Source organism: Struthio camelus, chromosome 28 (assembly GCF_040807025.1).
Source record: "Struthio camelus isolate bStrCam1 chromosome 28, bStrCam1.hap1, whole genome shotgun sequence".
NCBI classification, from domain to species: domain Eukaryota; kingdom Metazoa; phylum Chordata; class Aves; order Struthioniformes; family Struthionidae; genus Struthio; species Struthio camelus.
The window spans coordinates 1,491,376-1,509,544 of record NC_090969.1 but is presented as its reverse complement, the minus strand read 5'-3'; the positions used below and the strand labels follow the sequence as shown (position 1 = coordinate 1,509,544).

At 66.8% G+C, this 18,169-nt stretch overlaps 1 protein-coding gene across 3 annotated transcripts; it reads left to right on the top strand.

Annotated features, from left to right (window-relative positions):
- Positions 1-672: 672 nt before the first annotated feature.
- On the top strand, positions 673-18,124 carry ASIC1 (acid sensing ion channel subunit 1). 3 transcript variants are annotated; one of them, XM_068921053.1, is made up of 12 exons: positions 673-1,031; positions 1,689-2,083; positions 3,135-3,330; positions 13,619-13,769; positions 14,138-14,265; positions 14,369-14,519; positions 14,606-14,662; positions 15,062-15,215; positions 15,298-15,389; positions 15,536-15,615; positions 15,738-15,842; positions 16,041-18,124. In XM_068921053.1, exons 2-12 carry the CDS (start codon positions 1,719-1,721, stop codon positions 16,143-16,145), a joined length of 1,584 nt encoding a protein of 527 aa, XP_068777154.1. In that variant the 5' UTR covers positions 673-1,031; positions 1,689-1,718; the 3' UTR covers positions 16,146-18,124. The 3 variants fall into 3 exon arrangements, with proteins under 3 accessions (XP_068777154.1, XP_068777156.1, XP_068777153.1); XM_068921055.1 differs by lacking the exon at positions 673-1,031 and adding an exon at positions 1,225-1,244; XM_068921052.1 differs by lacking the exons at positions 673-1,031; positions 1,689-2,083; positions 3,135-3,330 and adding an exon at positions 10,539-12,927.
- Positions 18,125-18,169: the final 45 nt, after the last annotated feature.

Below are 18,169 nucleotides of genomic sequence, written 5' to 3'. Positions count from 1 at the left end.
AAGGGCACGGCGGCGGTCGGTGGCCCCGCGGCGGCAGTCGGTGGCCCCGCGGTGGGACCCCCCCCCCTCCCGCCCCGCCAGCCCTTCCTATATGTTCTTACGCGCATCCTTGCCCGGGTTCCCGCGGGGAGCCCGACGGAGGGACACGTAACACCGAGCCGGGCGTTTTGGGGACCGGCACCTCCCGCAAAGCGCCGGCTTCCCGTCCCCACGGGCAAAGATGCAATTTGGGAGAGGTGAGCCCGGAAAAGGGCAAAGCCGAGCGCGTCCCAGACGCGTTTTTTTGGGGGGGGGGGGCTGTTGCAGCTGGCCGACCTGCTCGCGCTCGCGGCACCGCATCGGGGGGCACCCGCCGGGGAGCGGGACCCCTGCACCGGCCGGGGCCCTGCGCCGCGAGCCTGGCCTCTGCCTTTCCCTTCCCAACCTCTGAAAGCTGTCGCGACCCCTTTTTTTTTTCCCCCCCTGTCGGACCGAAATCACCCGGTTTGCAACCGCGGCTGGGCCGCCGGCGGCGGGGGGCCGGGGCCGCCCGGGGGTGACGCTCGCGGGGGTGACGCTCGGTGCGGGGCAGGGCGGCGGCGGGGGGGGGACGAAGGAGCCGGAGCGCGGCTGGGGGGGTGGGAGCCGCACACGCACACCCGCGTTGTCCCCACGCGCGCGCGGCGTCGGCACCGGCGGCCCCAGCCTGCAACCGCTGCCGCCCGAGCGCTCCGCTGCTGCTGCTCCTCCGCCTCCTTCCTCCTCCTCCTCCTCCTCCTCTCCGGCGGCGCGCGCCCCCCGGCCCTGCGGCACCCCCTCGGCGCCCTCCCGGCCCCACCGGCGCGCGATGACTTCATGCGGATTATGCAGCTGAAGGAATAAGCAGCTCGCCGAGAGCCACGGCGCAGCGCGAAGGGGCATCCATGTGCCTGGCCGGGAAGCGGCCGCCCGCTCCCGCTCGGCCGCTCCGCTCCCCGGGCGCCTCCGGTCCCCCCGCGCGGCGCTGAGCCAGGGCCGCGGCGCAGCCCCGCTCCCGTCCTCGTTGCACCAAGGTACCGGCCAAGCTATTTTTATTCTCTTTCCCCTCCCATCTCCCCCCTCCTCCTCCTTCCTCGCCGCCGCTTCCCTTCTTTTCCGGTTTCGCTCCGGCTGCCGGGCAGCTCTCGGCGCATCCCTCCGGCCCGGCCCGGCGGCCAGAGCGGGGACGCCCGCGCCGGCAGCCGCCTCCTCGGAGCCGCACGAGCCGGCGCCGGCCCTCGCTCCAGGTTTGCATCCTCGGCTCTTCCTTTTCTTTTTTTTTCCCCCCTCCCCCCTACATGTATGGATGCGCCGGGGCCGTTTTGGGGAGGGGGCGGCCGGCGGGGTGGCGGGGGGGAGCCGGCGTGACAGCAGGGTCGCGCCAGCCGGGATGGGGGAGCTGGGAGCCGCGGGGACATCGGCGAGGAGGAAACGCGAGAGGCTGCACCTGAAAAAAAATATATATATATTTTATATAAAAAAGAAGCATCTTTAAAACATTAAAAAATAGAAGCATCTCTTTTGTATATATATATATGTATATATAAAAAAATATATATAGGGCTGGGGTGGAGGAGCAGGGCAAGACAAAGCGTCTCCGGGGCTGCCTCGAGCATCCCGGCACGCGGGGCCGGCGCCTCCGGCCGGGATGCCGCCGCGGCGCCAGGCACCCACAGGCTCTCCTCCCGCAGGGCGGCCGCCCCGGGGCGCCGGCCCGCGCCATGATGGACCTCAAGGTGGACGAGGAGGAGGTGGGCAGCGGGCAGCCGGTGAGCATCCAGGCCTTCGCCAGCAGCTCCACCCTGCACGGCCTGGCGCACATCTTCTCCTACGAGCGGCTGTCGGTGAAGCGCGGCGTCTGGGCGCTCTGCTTCCTGGGCTCGCTGGCGCTGCTGGCCCTCGTCTGCACCAACCGCATCCAGTACTACTTCCTCTACCCCCACGTCACCAAGCTGGACGAGGTGGCGGCCACCCGGCTCACCTTCCCCGCCGTCACCTTCTGCAACCTCAACGAGTTCCGCTTCAGCCGGGTGACGAAGAACGACCTGTACCACGCCGGCGAGCTGCTCGCCCTGCTCAATAACAGGTGGGTGCGCGGCCCCGGGTGACGGCCGCGGTCCCGGGCGGCGTCCCCAGCCCCGAGCAATGTCCCTGGCCCCATGCAACATCCCCAGCCCCACGCAGAGTCCCCAGCCTCGGGCAATGGCCCTGGTCCCATGCAACATCTCCAGCCTCATGCAACATCCCTGGCCATATGCGGTGTCCCCGGACGTGTGCAATGTCCCCAACTCCATGCAACGTCCCTACCCCCATGCAACACCTCCAGCCCTATGCAGCATCCCTGGCCCTGTGCGATGTCCCTGGCCCCCTGCAACATCCCCAACCCTGTGCAACATCCCTGGCCTTGTGCAATGTCCCTGGCCCCATGCAACGTTCCCAACCCCATGCAACATCCCCAACCCCATGCAATGTCCCTGGCCCCATGCAACGTTCCCAACCCCATGCAACTTCCCCAACCCCATGCAACATCCCCGGCAACAACCCCTGTGCGATGTCCCCGGCCCTGTGCAATGTCCCTGGCCCCATGCAATGCCCCTGGCCCTGTGCAACACCTCCAGCCCTGTGCAACATCCCATCCACATGCAACGCCCCCGGCCCTGGGCACCCCATGCCCCTCTCCAGCACTGCCCTGCTTGCGAGGCTGGTGTGCGGCACTGCGGGCGCTTAAAGCACAAAGACACCCCAGAGCGGCGTCAGCACCCACCCAGCCCGCGCACGGGCCCGCGGCCTGGATCTGCCCCGAGCCCCTGGGGACAGGCTGCTGGTGTGGGCGACGGGAGGGCTGGGACGCGGAGCAGAGACCTGCCAGGTCCGCTGGCGCTCCAGGGGCTCAGGTCCCCGTGCCAGACCTGCCGGCCACCTCCTCGCCCTGGCGCCCGACGCCTCTGCAGGGAGGCACTGGGAAAGGCTTGGATTCACCATTAACCCCCCGGTCCTGGGCATCCCGGCAGCCTCGCACTCGCCTCCGGGCCAGTTTGGGCTGTTTAATGCTCTAAAAACGCCGCGCGCGACCTGCTGCGGCCCCAGGCTGGGCTTTCGCGGCGGGGCCTGAGCCTGCGCCCGCTCCTTGCCCGAAGGTACGAGATCCCGGACACGCAGACGGCTGACGAGAGGCAGCTGGAGATCCTGCAGGACAAGGCCAATTTTCGCAACTTCAAGCCCAAACCTTTCAACATGCTGGAGTTTTACGACCGGGCCGGTCACGACATCCGGGAGATGCTGCTGTCCTGCTTCTTCCGCGGGGAGCAGTGCAGCCCCGAGGACTTCAAAGTGGTGAGTGCCCCGGCGCGGGGGCCATCGGCCGCATCCGCAGGCTCCTCGGAGGGGGCAGACCTCGGCCGTCAGCCGGCGCCCGTTTTATCTGCTAAATGGCAGGGAATTTTCAGGAAACACCTATTTGGAGCAGGGAGCTGGGACAGCATCTGCGGGGAACCGCGAGCATCGCCGCACACCCGGCGCGGCGGCTCGGAGGGTCCCCGCGCGCGTCCGTTCGTCCCTCGGCGACCTGCCGCAGCATATTTATTCCCTGCTTTTCCACCTCCCCTCTCAGCGGTAGCGGCAAGATAGATTAGCAGCTGGTTTGTTATTGCCGCCTGGATTATTCCTTGCGAGCAGGTCGGGATGATTTACTGGATTTGATTAGAAAAAGCTGGCTCTGTGCTGGACCCGTGGTGCCGGCTTCCCCGCGCAGCCTGGCGCAGGCAGCTTCCCGCGTGCCGGGGCCGGAGGAAGGCGCCGCCGGCCCCGGCTGAGCCCTCGGGAAACGTCTCCCGTTTTCCCGTGCCGGGGTGGGGGGGTCCCGGGGCGACGCTTCCCGGGGGCTCCCCCAGCCTCCGCCTCGCTCTCGTGGTCTTATTTTTCCCAGCTCCTTGCTTTTTCCCTCCCGTTTTCCCCCGTCTCAAAGCCAATTGCAGAGGGATTTTGCGCAAGGGTCAGCGGCTCTGCGCCGGGCGATACCCGAAAGGCCCTCGAGGGCTGCCAGCATCGCCGGGAGCTGGTGAGCCCAGGGCGCCGCGCGGCAGAGCATCCCCCGGCTGCTCCGCCGGCCCGCGCTGCCTCTCAGGGTGGGGGGATTTTTTGACCCCCCCCCCCGGAGCTGGGGGGGCTCCGGGGAAGCCACCGGCAGCGGGGATGGAGCTCGGGCTGCCGGGGGAGCAGGGTCCATCGCTGCCCCCAGTCCGTCCCCTGCTTTGCGGCTCTCGGAGCCCGGTGCCGACGCTGGCTGCATGCTGATGCCGGCCGGCGCGGGAGGAGCCGGGCAGCTCCCGCGGCATCCAGCCTCGGCGGCGGGGAGGGACGTGGCGAGCGCAAAGGGCTCGGTGCATGCCCGTGCTCCGGCGCTGCAAGCCGGGGGGAAGGCAGGCAAGGACAAAGCACCGTCCGGGGTTTATTTTGGCTTTTCCCAGCTTCCCCTTTCCTCCTGCGTCGTTGCACGGGGAATTTGGGGGGGGGGGGTCTCTCGTATTGCTCATCCCCTTCCGGCTCCGCCTGCCCCATCCTTGTCCCCTCCGTGGGCCCTGGATCTGCCCCGACCCGACTCCCGGCTCCTCCTTGGTGCCCTTTGCAGCCCAAATTGAGCTTTGCTGCTCCGCTAATGTAAAAGCGAATTGATGCCAAAATCACCCAGCCCGGGAGGAACCGGCCGCTGGACGCCCGCAGGATCCCGGGATGCTCCGGGGTGGGCGCTGGGCCGGGGGGGCCGCAGGGTGGGAAGGGGCGGCCGCTGCCAGCTCCCGTCCGCGGGACACGCCAGCCCCTCCGCTCGGGGGGCCGCGCTCCCCGACGCGCTCATTAGCAGCCGAGATCAATGTTTCTCGCCTGCTGCTTCATTATTTATAAGTTGGAGCCATCGCAGGAACCCGAGCCCCTGCCTGCGCCCAGCTTGCGCTTCCCTTCCCCCGCGCTGGGGAAGGGGCCCAGGAGTCCTGCTCGCTCCTCTCCCGTAGAGCTGCTCCCTGCCCAGCACCGGAGAGGCCAGCAATCCTGCATTTCGGCTCTTCCGCCTCGAAATCCAGCTAATTCTCTTTTGCAGCTCGGGGAAAGAGGAGAAAAGCAGAGAATAAGCATCCCCGTGGCTCCCCTTGCCCATCGCGCCCGTCCTGCCCGGGGACCAAATCCTCTTGTCCCCATTCCCGGGGCTTTGTCCGCCGTCCCCGCGTGGCATCCCTGCGGCAGCGACGCGGGAAAAACCTGCCGCCGCCAAAATCGCCCCAAACTCCGGCGTCGTCCTGTGCGTCGAGGGCACTTGGGGCTGCCAGCGGCCCCCACCGGGACGTGGCGCCCTGTCCCCGTCCGGCACATCCCTCCCCTCAGCTCTCCCATCCGAAACCGGCACGTTTGTTATTTATTCCCGTGCGGGGACCTGGGTTCCCAGCAATCAGGCTGCCGGCACCGGGCCAACGCGCCGTCCGCGGCTCCCTCGCTGCGTTTCACTCCTGCTCCGCGTGCTTGGCGCTGGGCGGGGGGAAACGGCCGGCACCGAGCAGAAAACCCCGCGCGAATCTGGCTGCCCCTTGGCAAAACGCAGTGCGCGGAGGAGCTGGAGCTGCGCGCGGTCCTGGGGCCGTGAGCGCGGGGCAGCCTCGCCGCCGGGACGAACCGCGGGGCGCTGGGGCCTCTGGTCTTGCCCGGATCGGGCCCTGCTGCTAGCCCCGCTCCCAGGGTGTAGATGAAGGGCATAAGGGCTGGCTGAGCCCCGCTGCACCCCGAGAAACCTCCTGACCTCCCCTGCACCCCGCTACACCCTGCTGAACCCCACTGAAGCTTAGTGCACTTCCCTGCACTCCCCTGCACCCCACCGCACCTCACTGCATCCTGCAAAACCTCCCTGAGCCCCCTTGCACCCTGCTGAGCCCCACTGGACCCTAATGCACTTCCTTGTACTCCTCTGCACCCACTGCACCTTGCAAACCCCCCCCAGAACTGCCCTGCACCCCACTGCACCCCTCTGCACCCTGAAAAACCCCACTGGACCCCACTGGACTCTAATGCACTCCACTGCAAACATTGCACCCTGCAAAACCCCCTGAACCCCTCTGCACCCTGCTACATCCTGCTGAGCCCCACTGGACCCTAATGCACTTCCCTGCACTCCTCTGCACCCGTCTGCACCCTGCGAAACCCCCTAAAACTGTCCCGCACCCCACTGCTCCCTGCAAAACCCCTCTGACCCCTCCTGCAGCCTGCTGCACCCTATTGGACCCTAACGCACTTGCCTGCACCCCACTGCACCCTGCTAAACCTTCCTGAACCCCTCTGTACCCTGCTACACCCTGCGAAACCCCGCTGTACCCCACGGGACCTTAATGCACTCCCCTGCACCCCACTGCACTGCACTGCACCCTGCAAAACCTCCCTGGACCCCCTGCACCCTGCTGAACCCCACTGGACCCTAATGCACTTCCCTGTGCTCCCCTGCACCCCTCGGCACCCCTCAGCACCCTGCAAAACCCCCTGAGCCCCCCTGCACCCAGCTGACCCCGCCGCCCCCCCTCGGCCCCCGCTGCACCCACGGGCTCAGCGCCTGCCCGGAGCATCACGACTTCCCCCCACCAAAAACCCTCGCGCGGGTCACATCGGCCTCGGCCCTGTCGGCGGGTGCCGGGGACCCCGTCTCCCTCCGTCCCCCCGGCGGCACCCAAAGGCGCCCGGTGCCCCAGCTGCCGGCGCCCCGCGATGAGCTGCGGCAGTCACAAGCGCGGGATCCCCGCGGCGCGCGGAGCATCCCCGCCGCGAAGCCTTAGCGGATAATCACAGAGGCAGTGCGAGAAGCATCTCCGGCGCAGCTGGAGAGCCCAGGCGCAGGAATCGCTGATACCCAGATATTTCCTGGAGCTTTAGGCAGTTAATAAATAAAGCACACGGGCCCAGCTGGCTCGGCGCAGAAAAACAACTCGGGGGACGGGGTGCAGGGGCGACGCGGCGGCGCGGGAACGGGCTCCCCCCGCGCCCCCGCGGCGCCCGGCCGAGCTGGCGTGTTTTACAAACTCCCTAAATCATTTAAGCGACTCATGTAAATCACTTTCTTAAGCGCTGCACGGGCTCCTAAATAACTTATAAGCGCTCGCAACCTCTGCCGCGTCTCCCTCCGTCGCTCCTGAGAGGCGTCGCACCTCCGGCAGCCCGGCCGCTCTCCCTGGGGCAGCCGGCGCGTTAGCAGCTCCGCGCCGGAGCAGGGAAATCGCTCGGCGCCTGCATCAGCCGAGCAGCATCCCTCCCCGGCGGTAGGAGCAGCCGAGGCCGACGGGGACCTGCCCCGAGTTGTCACTGAATCGGACGCCGGCAGGTGCTGCGCGAGCAGGCGAAGCGCCGGCGACGCCGTGCCGGGACACGGGAGCTGGGCAGGATGAGGAGCAGAGACCTGGCGCATTCGGTGCACGAGGTGCCTCCCCGCATGCGTCGCCCGTGGAAACCCATGGGGGCAACTGCTGCCTCGGCTTGGGCTCCCCGGCAAGGCGATTAGGAAGGGGCAGAGACGGACGTGGGGGCAAGGGCTGAGGCCTGAGCGCACTCGGTGCGTGTCCCGGCCCCGGGGGGCAGCGTGCAGCCCAGCGCACCTGGACCCCGCCGAGGGCTCAGAGCCGACCCGACGCACCCCGGGGCCCCGCCGGGCAACTCTTGCTCCTCTCGCGGCGCCTTTGGGCACAAAGCATCATTCACAAATTAATTATTAATTATTATTAATAAGGTTTAATGGTTGCATCCGCCACTGGCAGGGGCGAGGATGCTTTCAGGCACTGATGGGGATGGGGCCGCCTGCGAACGCCGCCCCGAAATGCCGCTCGGCCAGGAGCGAGCCCGGCGTCCCCCCGGCCCCGGAGCCGCGAGGAAGCCGCCCAGGAAACCCCTTTTTGCCGCTTTTCGCCCTCTCTGCCCTGCTGTTCAGCCGGGAAAAGCGGGAGGCAGCTCTCCCGGGGCCGCGCGAATTAACCGTCTCGCGGCCTCTCGCCTCGCTTTTAATTTATCTGCCTTTTCACAGGCGCCTCTGTTTTATCGCCTGCGGAGAGCTTGGCCCAAGACGGGGCTCTCCGAACAGCCGGCTCCGCTGCAATTCCCAAAACAGCCATGGCTCAAGATGCTCCTCGCCGTCTCAGGCCTTTAGTTATTTATTTATACGGGCCCCGACACTTGGATATTACAACCATATTTTTTGTTTGCAAAAAACTATTTGTTTTGCAAGGGCCGCTCCGGCCTGGCGCTGCCGCGCGGCGCCTTGCGGGCTCTTGCCGCAAGGATCGATGCCGTAAAAGCGGGAGCCGGGCGCGGAGGGGGCCGAGCGCTCCCCGCGCTCGCCCCGGGCTTATTTGGGATTTGCGGAGCAGCTTTATCGCTCCTGCTTTTCTTTCTCCTTTCGCAAATCCCCGTCTCGGGGCGCTCTCCGGTTCCCTGGGACCCGCCGGTCGGGGTTCCCGGCGCCGTGCCCGCGTCCAGATTAGCTCGGATGAGATGAGATTTGAAAACCGCGAAGCACGCGGAGCCCAAGCGAGCGAACGCAGTGAGAAAACCAGATAGGAATATGTTGTGTGTGTGTGTGTGTGTGTGTGTGCACGCGTATTTTTTTTTTTTTCCTGCCAATAAAACCGTCAGCTCGAATTTGTTTGCGCAAACCGGCCAAGCGATTGTGAAGGATGTCGGAAAAAATTGCAACCTGCTCACGGGTAATTCGCCATGGGCGGAAAATAGGAGGAGGCAAGCGGATGAGGGTCGGTGCGGGGAATAATCCCGGCGGCGCTGGAATTAGCTGCGCCGCGGCGGCGGCGGGCCCCGGCGGGCCGGGCCGGGGACGAAGGGACGCCGCGGCCGGGCGAACCACGTTACAAGCCGCTGCGATTCCCCGAGCGGAAACAGGTTCGCGGCGAGGAGGAGGAGGGTGGAGGAAGGCTGCATCCCGGCGATGCTGGGATGCCGTCGGCGGGAACCCCCCCCCGCCAGCGCGGCGCGGCCCCGGCACGCAGGCAGCGCCGGCTGGGAAGCGCTCGGCTGCGGAGGCTTTGAAAGATTAATGGGGTTTAAATGGAAGCGCTTGGAGAAGGAGATAAGGCTCGTCTGATAGGAAGCAGCACGGAGCGACGGGAGCCAGCGCGGCCCTCGGTCCCTAATGAAGTCCGCTTAGCGCGTTACTCGCCGTAATGGGCTTTTTATTAAAGTCCGGTGCGGCGGGACCGCGGCCCCAAAAACAGCTCTTTGGTTTCCCATCCCCAGCGCCCGCCGGGAACGGCCCTCGGCGCCCGTCCGGGGGCTGCCGCGGCATCGCCGGCCAGCGACGGGGTGGAGGGGAGGCGGGGGGATAACGCAGAGGGAAAAACTCCGCTTTAATCATCAGTTTTTCTGCATTCGGATGCGACACGCTAATCCACTGCGAAGCACCTAATCTGGGGGATGAAGGGCCGGATAACACCGGCGGCGCGCGGCTCGGCCGGCGGAGCGAGTGCCGGCAAGGTGGCCGGAGCCGATAAGGGGCGCCGGGATTAGCCCCGGCAGCGATCCCAGCCGAGCCCACCCGGCTCTGCCCGCCAGCGCCGGCACGCGGGAACCGTCCCGAAACGGCCGCCGAGGGGCTGGGCGGCCCGAGGCGACGCCGACGCTCGCGCGAGGGAGGCGAACGCCTGCCGTCGCCCCGAGCGAGCCGCTTCCCGGCCCGTCGGCTCCAGACCGCCGGCACGTCGGGATGCGAAGCCGGACGGCGCGTGCCGGCTCCGGCCGCGGCCGGCTGCAGCAGCGAGGCGCCTCCTGCCACGGCCTCCCCGGGGCTCGCTTGCAGCTTGCAGGGATAACAGAGCTTGCAATGTTGTTTTCTCCTCGCCTCCTCGGGGACTGGTTTATCTCTATGAATAACTCCATCCCGGCTTTGATCTCCTCTGCCATTAAAGCGTGACAGGCTGCGAAACGCACTGCTGCAGCCGTCAAACCCCCCTCCCGCCACCTCCGCGCTGCCCGGCTCCGGGGAACCTCCGGCGGGCAGAGCCGCAGCGGAGCGAGCCGGCCCGGACCGGCCCGGGACGCCGGTGCCTTTTGCGGCGGCGACGGCGGGAGCAACGCGTCCGGCAGCCCCCGTTTCGCACCCGTTTTCGCCCGGGGCGCCGCAGTCCCGCGCGGGGCGGCGTGTTGCGGCACGGCCCCGGCACGCCGTCGCGGCGGCTGATGTCATGGCTAATTATAGCATCCTTCTCCCCCGCAAAAAGCTTTACCTGGAAAAGGGTAAAAATAACTCCTAATGAAGGAGGAGCTGGAACGAGCCCGAGGGCTCCTCCGGCATCGCCGAGGCTCCCGCAGCCCCTTGCCCGCATCCTGACCCGCTGCCGGCGCTGGTTTCTCCTGGACACCGCGGTCGTCCCAGGTCACCTCCGCTCTCCGGCGGGCTGCGGGAGCGGGACGAGGGCGCGCGCGCCTCCGCCGCCCCGCGGGAACCGCCACCGCGCCGGGAGCCGTAATTCTCCGCCGGCTGTTTCAGCCGAGCGGCCGGCCGGGTTGAAGGCTCCTGCCCGCGATGGAGTGTTTGCGTTACGGCATTCCTCTTTTTCTCTGCCTCCCCCAGGTCTTTGGGGTGGCTCCTGCAGCAGCTCGCTGTCCCAGGGCCTGGCATCCCCAGAAATCCCACCCCGACCTCAGTCGAACCAGCTCGTACCTGCGCCAAAAGCATCCTTCAGCGTCAGTGCTGGGTCCTCTCCCCTCCCAGCCCCGTCCTGCACAGCCGAGTGCCCCAAGCCCTCTCCCGGGGGAGGCCCCAACCCCTTTCCAGCCCTCCCTGCCCACGGCGCGGCTGCAGCTCGTCTCCATCGGAGGCGAAGGGCCGGGACGGCGAACCGGCCTCGGAGCAGGCACCTTCCAGCTCAGCCTCGGCCTCTCCGGCTTGCTCCCGCGACGCCTGACCTTGCTTGCGGCTTTGTGAAATTTCATCCCCGGGCGCCGGCGCTCATCCCCAAGGTCACCCACCCTCGCTCCTGGGCGCCGGCGGCGTCCCCGACTCTGGAGCAACAGCCTCCGCCAGCCTCCCTCTTGCACAAGGGCCCAGACTGGGAATATTGGACTCGGGGAGCCCCGATGCGGCGCGGCCCGCTGGCAGCACGCCAGCCGGCATCGCTTTTGCTCAGGAAGAGCAGATAACTTTGCATCGGTATCAGATCGCATCTGTCACATCTCCCCGGTTGCATTTCTTTGCCTGCTCTGGTGGCGCCCGGGTCCGTGAACCAGGACGCGCTCAGGCTCGGGGGGACCCCATGAGCCGAAAAACCTCTGGTGCCCCCCCCCACGCCTCGAAGCTGCCTCATTTAGACACTCGTCTTCCCCCCGGGCGGCTGCGGCGCAGGGCTGGGGCTGCAGATTGCTCTGCGGTCGCATCGGATGCTTTTACGCAGCGCTGAGTGCAGGAAGGAGGCAAAACCACAAGCAGGAGCCGCGGCGCAGCGGTGAAGGGCGAGAGACGCTTCTCCTCCGGCCGGGCCAGCCCAGCTCCCCGGGGCCGGCGGCGATTCGGGGCTGCCTCTCCGGGAAATCCCTGGCACCGTGGGGCCTGTCCGGCTCCATAGCATGAGGAGGGACCATCCGGCTCAGGACGCGCCTCCAGGGATTTGCTCCGTGGGATTCGTCACCCAAATCACAACATCATCCCAATCCTGCAAAAAGCAGCTGGGCTTTGAGGACGGAGCCAACGCGCCGCTGGTGGCATCGCCTTCGACAGGGCTGGCGGAGCCCGGGGGAACCGGAGCATCGATCGTGCAAGTGGTACCCAGGCACCGCGGGGAGACGGTGCCGCTGCCGTTCTGGGCAGCTCTTTCTGGCTCCGGCCGCCCCGGCGAAGAGCCTGAAGAGCATATGGTGGCCCTGCAAACAGCCTGGCCCCCGGCGGGGAGGACCTGGCCAGAGCAGCCGGCCGGGCTGCCGGGGCCGCGCTCGGGCACCAGAGCTGGCAGCCCCCCGGGAGCGCCCGCCTCGCCGGCGAGCCGAGCGGTGCTGCCGGAGCCGCCGCCGTCTCCGCTCCGTCCTGCCAGCGCGGCGTCCCCGGGGAGCGGGGCAGCCCGCAGAACCGCCCCTCGCTCCTCCTCTCGGCCGGCTCCTGAAATACCCTCCGCTCACCTTCCCCTCCGAGCATCCCTCCGCTCCGCTCCCCCGTTCTCCCTGCAGCGCCGCCGTCCTCTCCCGCTCCCTTCCCCTTCGCCGTTTCCCCTCTCCGAACTTTCCCCGCTTCCCCCCGACCCCTCTGGCCCAGCGCCGCCGGCGGGGGATCTCCGGGGCTGGACGATGCCCCTCCAGATATTCTGCACCATCTCCTTCTCCCGCGAGGATGGGCAGGGAGCCGCAGCGGCTGCCGGCAGCAGCGAGGACAGAGCAGACGAGTTCCTGTACGGGCAGGAGGAGGATGAAGAAGAGGAGGAGGAGGAGGAAGAGGCGGACGCGGCCACCAACTTGGTGGCCTTCGCCGGCAGCTGCACCCTGCACGGGCTGAGCCACATCTTCGTGGAGGGCAACCTGGGCGCCCGGCAGGCGCTCTGGGCGCTGGCCTTCCTCCTCTCCCTCTCCGTCTTCCTCTACCAGGTGGCCGACCGCATCGCCTACTACCTGGAGTACCACCACGTCACGCTGCTGCGCGAGGAGGACAGCCCCGCCATGACCTTCCCCGCCGTCACCTTCTGCAACGTCAACCGCGCGCGGCTCTCGCAGCTCAGCCCCGACGACCTGCTCTACCTGGCGCCCCTGGTCGCCTATGAGCCGGGCACGGAGCCGGGCTTCACCCCGGCCTGGCCCGACCCCGGCGACGAGGACGAGCCCCTCAATTTGCACGCTTTCTTTAACCGCACTTGCCACCGGCTGGAGGACATGCTGCTCAGCTGCAGCTACCGGGGCGAGCGCTGCGGCCCCAGCGACTTCGTGGCGGTGAGTAGCCGAATCCCGGCGCTGTCGGCTCCGCCGGGCGGCCGGCTGGCATCCCCGGCTCCCGTCGCCCCCGACCGGCTCGTCCTTCCCACCGCTCGGGGCTGCCTGGTGTGATGAGTGCCACGTTCTCAGAAGCGGCGGGGTACAAGCAACCCTCCCCGCGCCCGCAGCCGAGGGGCTCCCGCTGCCTGTCCCCTCTCATCCCCATACGGAGAAGAAACGGGATGTGCCCGGACGGCGCCGGGGAGCAGCTCGCACTGCTGTTGCTCCCAGGACGCGGCGGGTGACGCCGTCCTTGCCAGCTCACGCAGGGACAGGCTGATGTTTCACCCCGGCGCCCGGGAGTCGCGCCAAGCTCGGCGACGGCTGCCGGGACCTGCCGTGCCCGGGCATGGGGCTGCCGGGCAGGAGCCGGCACCGCACCGCTGTCTCTGCCCTGCGGGACCCGCAGCCGAGTGCTGCCCTGCGGGGTCCGCGAGCCCCTCCGCTCGGAGCGGCGGCGGCGGAGCTGCGCCAGCGGGCGGACGTCTCCTCTGCGGCAGCCGAGACGGGCCGGAGCCCAGCTCGGATTGTACCCCGCGCCGGGACGGCTGCGGTTTGGGAGGGGGGAGGCTGCGGTTTGCAGCGGGACGGCCTCCCAGCTCCACGCCTGGCGCCGAGCCCGGCCTCAGCCCCGCGTCCTCTCCCGCAGGTCTTCACGCGCTACGGCAAGTGCTACACCTTCAACTCGGGCCAGGACGGCAAGCCGCGGCTCATCACCATGAAGGGCGGCACGGGCAACGGGCTGGAGATCATGCTCGACATCCAGCAGGACGAGTACCTGCCCGTGTGGGGCGAGACGGGTGAGCGGATGCTGCCCAAAGCGGGTGCCGCTCGGGCCGTCCTTGCAATCGCGTCCCCCCCTCCCCGCCCAACCTCACCCCGCGGCTCCCTCCTCTTCCCTTCCTCACTTTGGGGCCTTTTCTTCCCTTTCTCCTCCTCGGCTCCATCATTCACCATGGCAACTCCCCAGCGCTTGTGCATAAATAGAGCCGAGCGGCTTTCCCTGCTGCTCTCCCTGGGGTCTGGAGCAGGAGGGTCGGGGAAACGGCGCGGCAAACGGACGGACGGACGGACAGATGCACGACTGAATGCATTAGCCTGGGGAGGCGCGGGAAGCTCGGCTCCCGCCACGGCTCAGCCGCTCTCACCCCCTTTCCCTCTGCCGCAGACGAGACCTCGTTCGAAGCCGGGATCAAGGTGCAGATCCACAGCCAGGACGAGCCCCCGCTGATCGACCAGCTGGGCTTCGGGGTGGCACCCGGCTTCCAGACCTTCGTGTCCTGCCAGGAGCAGCGGGTAGGAGCCGGGGCCGGGGGGGTCGGGATGCTCCCGCCGCGCGGAGCCGGCTCCCGCGCCCAGGGGGGCTCCTGTCCTCACGCCTCCCTCTGCCCCGTCGCAGCTCATCTACCTGCCGCCCCCCTGGGGCGACTGCAAGGCGGCGGCGGGCGACTCCGAGTTTTATGACACCTACAGCATCACGGCCTGCCGCATCGACTGCGAGACCCGCTACCTGGTGGAGAACTGCAACTGCCGCATGGTGCACATGCCAGGTGAGCCGGCTCGGCCCCGGCGCCCGCCGCGGCCCCCGGGCTCGGCCCCCGGCCCCGCGCCCAAACCCGCTGTCTCTCTCCTCCAGGCGATGCCCCTTATTGCACGCCGGAGCAGTACAAGGAGTGCGCGGACCCGGCCTTAGGTGAGGCTGCCCCGACCCGACGCTCCCTCGCCCCGGGAGCCGGCGGCGTTCGGCATCTCCATCCCCTCTTACGGCCCCGCGGGCATGCCGGGAGCGCGGCCAGGGCAGCGCCCGCCTGTGCCAGCCGCCGGCCTCCCCTTGGGAAAGCGCTGCCACCCCATCACATCTGCGGTGCTGCCAACCCCGTGCCCCGTGTTCGCCTTCGCATCGTTTGCCAGCGGCGGTTCGGTTTCGTTTGCTGCCCCGGTAGGGTCCCTGCTGGCGCGGCGGGAGCCCTGGGCGGGCGCGGGAACGAGCCCCGGGGAGGGGAAAGAAGGAAAAGCGGGGGGAAAAGGCGGCGCTCGGCTTTGCGGCGGCTTCGTCACCCCTGCGCTGCCCTCTCTCCCCGCCCGCTGCCAGATTTCCTGGTGGAGAAGGACAACGAGTACTGCGTCTGCGAGATGCCCTGCAACGTCACCCGCTACGGCAAGGAGCTCTCCATGGTGAAAATCCCCAGCAAGGCCTCCGCCAAGTACCTGGCCAAGAAGTACAACAAGTCGGAGCAGTACATCGGGTAACACGCTGCGGGGACGGGGGAGGCGTCGCATCCGCCCCCGGCCCGAACCTCGGCCTGACGCCGCCTTCCTCTCGCGCAGGGAGAACATCCTGGTGCTGGATATCTTCTTCGAGGCCCTCAACTACGAGACGATCGAGCAGAAGAAGGCGTACGAGGTGGCCGGCTTGCTGGGTGAGCGCTGGGGGCCGGCGGCCCCCCTCCTACAGGCCGCGGGGAGGCCTGAGGCATGGGTCACAGCTGTGACGAGTTCTGCCCTTTCTCTGCTCCCTCTGCTGCCAGCCTCTTGCCCCTCCTGACTGCTTCCCTCTCCTCTCCAGGTGACATTGGAGGGCAGATGGGGCTGTTCATCGGTGCCAGTATCCTCACGATACTGGAGCTGTTTGACTACGCCTACGAGGTGAGACCCTGCCGTCCCCCCCATCCACGTGGGTGCTGGGTGCTGCCAGGGCACGTGCAGGACGCGGGGCTCAGCCCGCCCCGAGCCCTGCACCCCCCGGAGCTGAAACGGGGCTCCCGCAGGTGATCAAGCACCGGCTGTGCCGGCGGGGAAAGTGCCGCAAGAACCACAAGAGGAGCAACACGGACAAAGGCGTCGCGCTGAGCATGGACGACGTGAAACGCCACGTAAGTGCCGGTGCCGCGCCGGGAGGCTGCCCCGGCCGTGTCGGGGAGGGTCACGATTTTGGGGACTACTTAGGAAAGGAGCATAGGCACTGGGCAGAGGTGCTGGAAGGAGCCAGGGCTGCTCTCAGCGGGGCGTGGGTGAAACCGCCGACGCGCGGCGACGGTGGCGTCCCATCCTTCCTCCTCTCCGCTCTGCAGAATCCCTGCGAGAGCATCCGGGGCCACCCGGCAGGGATGACGTACGCGGCCAACATCCTACCTCACCACCCGGCCCGGGGCACCTTCGAGGACTTCACCTGCTAACCGACGTCTGGATGTACAACCTGAGCTACCAAAGCCCTGCGGAGAGCTGCCCGTCCCCCTGCGAGCGCCCGCGGAGGGACGCATCGAGGGGACCTCGCTCCTCGCCACGGCGGGACGCGCACACAAGCGACGGCCTCGGATTTTGGGGCAGGCGGGTGGGTCGGCTCGGCCTCGAACCTGGCGCGCAGCCCCCGCGGCGGCCGCTCCGGCCCTGCTTGGGCAGAGACTCGAGGACGCTCCAGCCCAGCCACCCCGGCGGCGCCGGGAGCGACACGCACAGCGGGCTGGGGCACGGACCTGCCCTGTCTCCTGCCCTTTGGCCTTTTTAACTAGAAACCCAGAAGCCAAGAAGAAGCAGCCGTCCGGCCGCAGAGCCTCCATCCGCAGCCTCGTCCGTCTATCCATCCATTCTCTCCATGTCCATCTTGCTTCCACACCTCAGCCCGGCGCTTGCGGGGTGCAAAGGAGGGGATCCCTCCCTCCCCACGCCGGGCGGGAGGGACGGCGAGGAGCCGGTGGGCACGGCCGTGGGGTCTGCAGCCCCAGGAGAGCCATGCCCACCCGTGGCACGGCGTCCTCGTGCCAGCCCACAGCCTCCCCTCGCCAGGATGCTGGCGGCTGCTCCGCACGCGCGAAGACAGGGCACCTCTCCTGCCCTCCACCCCTCCAAAATGTCTTCCTCGGCACCCTGGCCCAGGGACCATGGTGCCCAGCCGTGGGGCGAGTAGATCCCTTCTGCTGGCCAGGGCTTCCTCGGCACCAGGAAAGACCTCGCCGCCTACCCCGGTGCAGCGGGAACCCATGGGTCAGCTGCAAGCGCTGGGGAGGCCCCGGCCTGCAGTCCCCTCCTGTTCCCAGGGACCGTGCAGCCCCGAAACCAGACATCCTCGGGGAGAAAGGCACAAGGAAAGCTCCCAGCCCTGTGTTCAGCGGAGGCCACCGGCGCCACGAGGGTCCCTGCACATCCCTGCCCCAGCCTTGGCACCAGGGAGCAAAGGAGCCCCAACACCAAAAGGATTCACGGGTTGAGGGACACCCTACGGCACAGGGCGCTCCGGTCCACGGACCGCAGGCTGCCACCCTGCTGAACACCCCCCCCGGCAGCAGCTTCCCCCAGGCACCGCGAGCCCCCGGCGCCCTCAGGGTGCCCATGGGCTTGCTGCCCCGGGGTCGCCGCTGCTTGGCCCCTCGCCGCCCTTTCCCTTCGCCGCCAAGACCCGTCCCGGCAGCCGGGGTGTGGGTGTCTGCTCCCTAGGCCTGCAAGAGGGGGGATATCAGCCTCCCCCGACCCCGGCCAGCCCCCAGGCCCCACACATCAAGCAAGAGCCCTCCTGGGGCTGAAGTGCTACTTATCTTTAAGAGCTTTTTGCAATAAGTCTTTTTAGTAATTATGATTTTAAAACCTCGGTTTTGTTTCTATTATTATTATTATTTGCTTCCTGACCAAAATTAGGAACTGGGGGTCAGTCCTTTGTATCCAGCAATCGCCCAAAGATGACGGGTCGGCCACATCCATAAATTTTCTTATGGATTTTTCCTAATGTTTCATTGCATTTCATTTATTTATTTTGTTTCTTTCTTACTCCCGTTAAAGCTTTTAAAGATGGGGCTGGGATTTGACCTTGATGCTCACTCGATGAAGCATAGACTTTTTTGTTTGTTTCTATTATATCATCCTCATTTTATATTTCTTATATATAATATATATGACTATATATATATGTGTACATATATATATATCTCTATATGCATCATATCAGTGTAGATACCCATCTAGTAGCTTTTAGGCCTTGTTCTTGTGCCATTTTTTTTCTGTTACTGATCTCTGAATGCCTTCAAGTGTATAAAGTGTTGAATTCTCTCTGGTATCTGTACTATGTACACACATTTTCATAGGAAGCACAATAAGATGACAGATGCATTGTACATCAATACCTGCTACTCTTAACAATGATATAAAGAATGATATAACTCATGAACACTGAGCCTTTCTCTCTCACCGAGCTGCAGGAAACGTTCCCCAA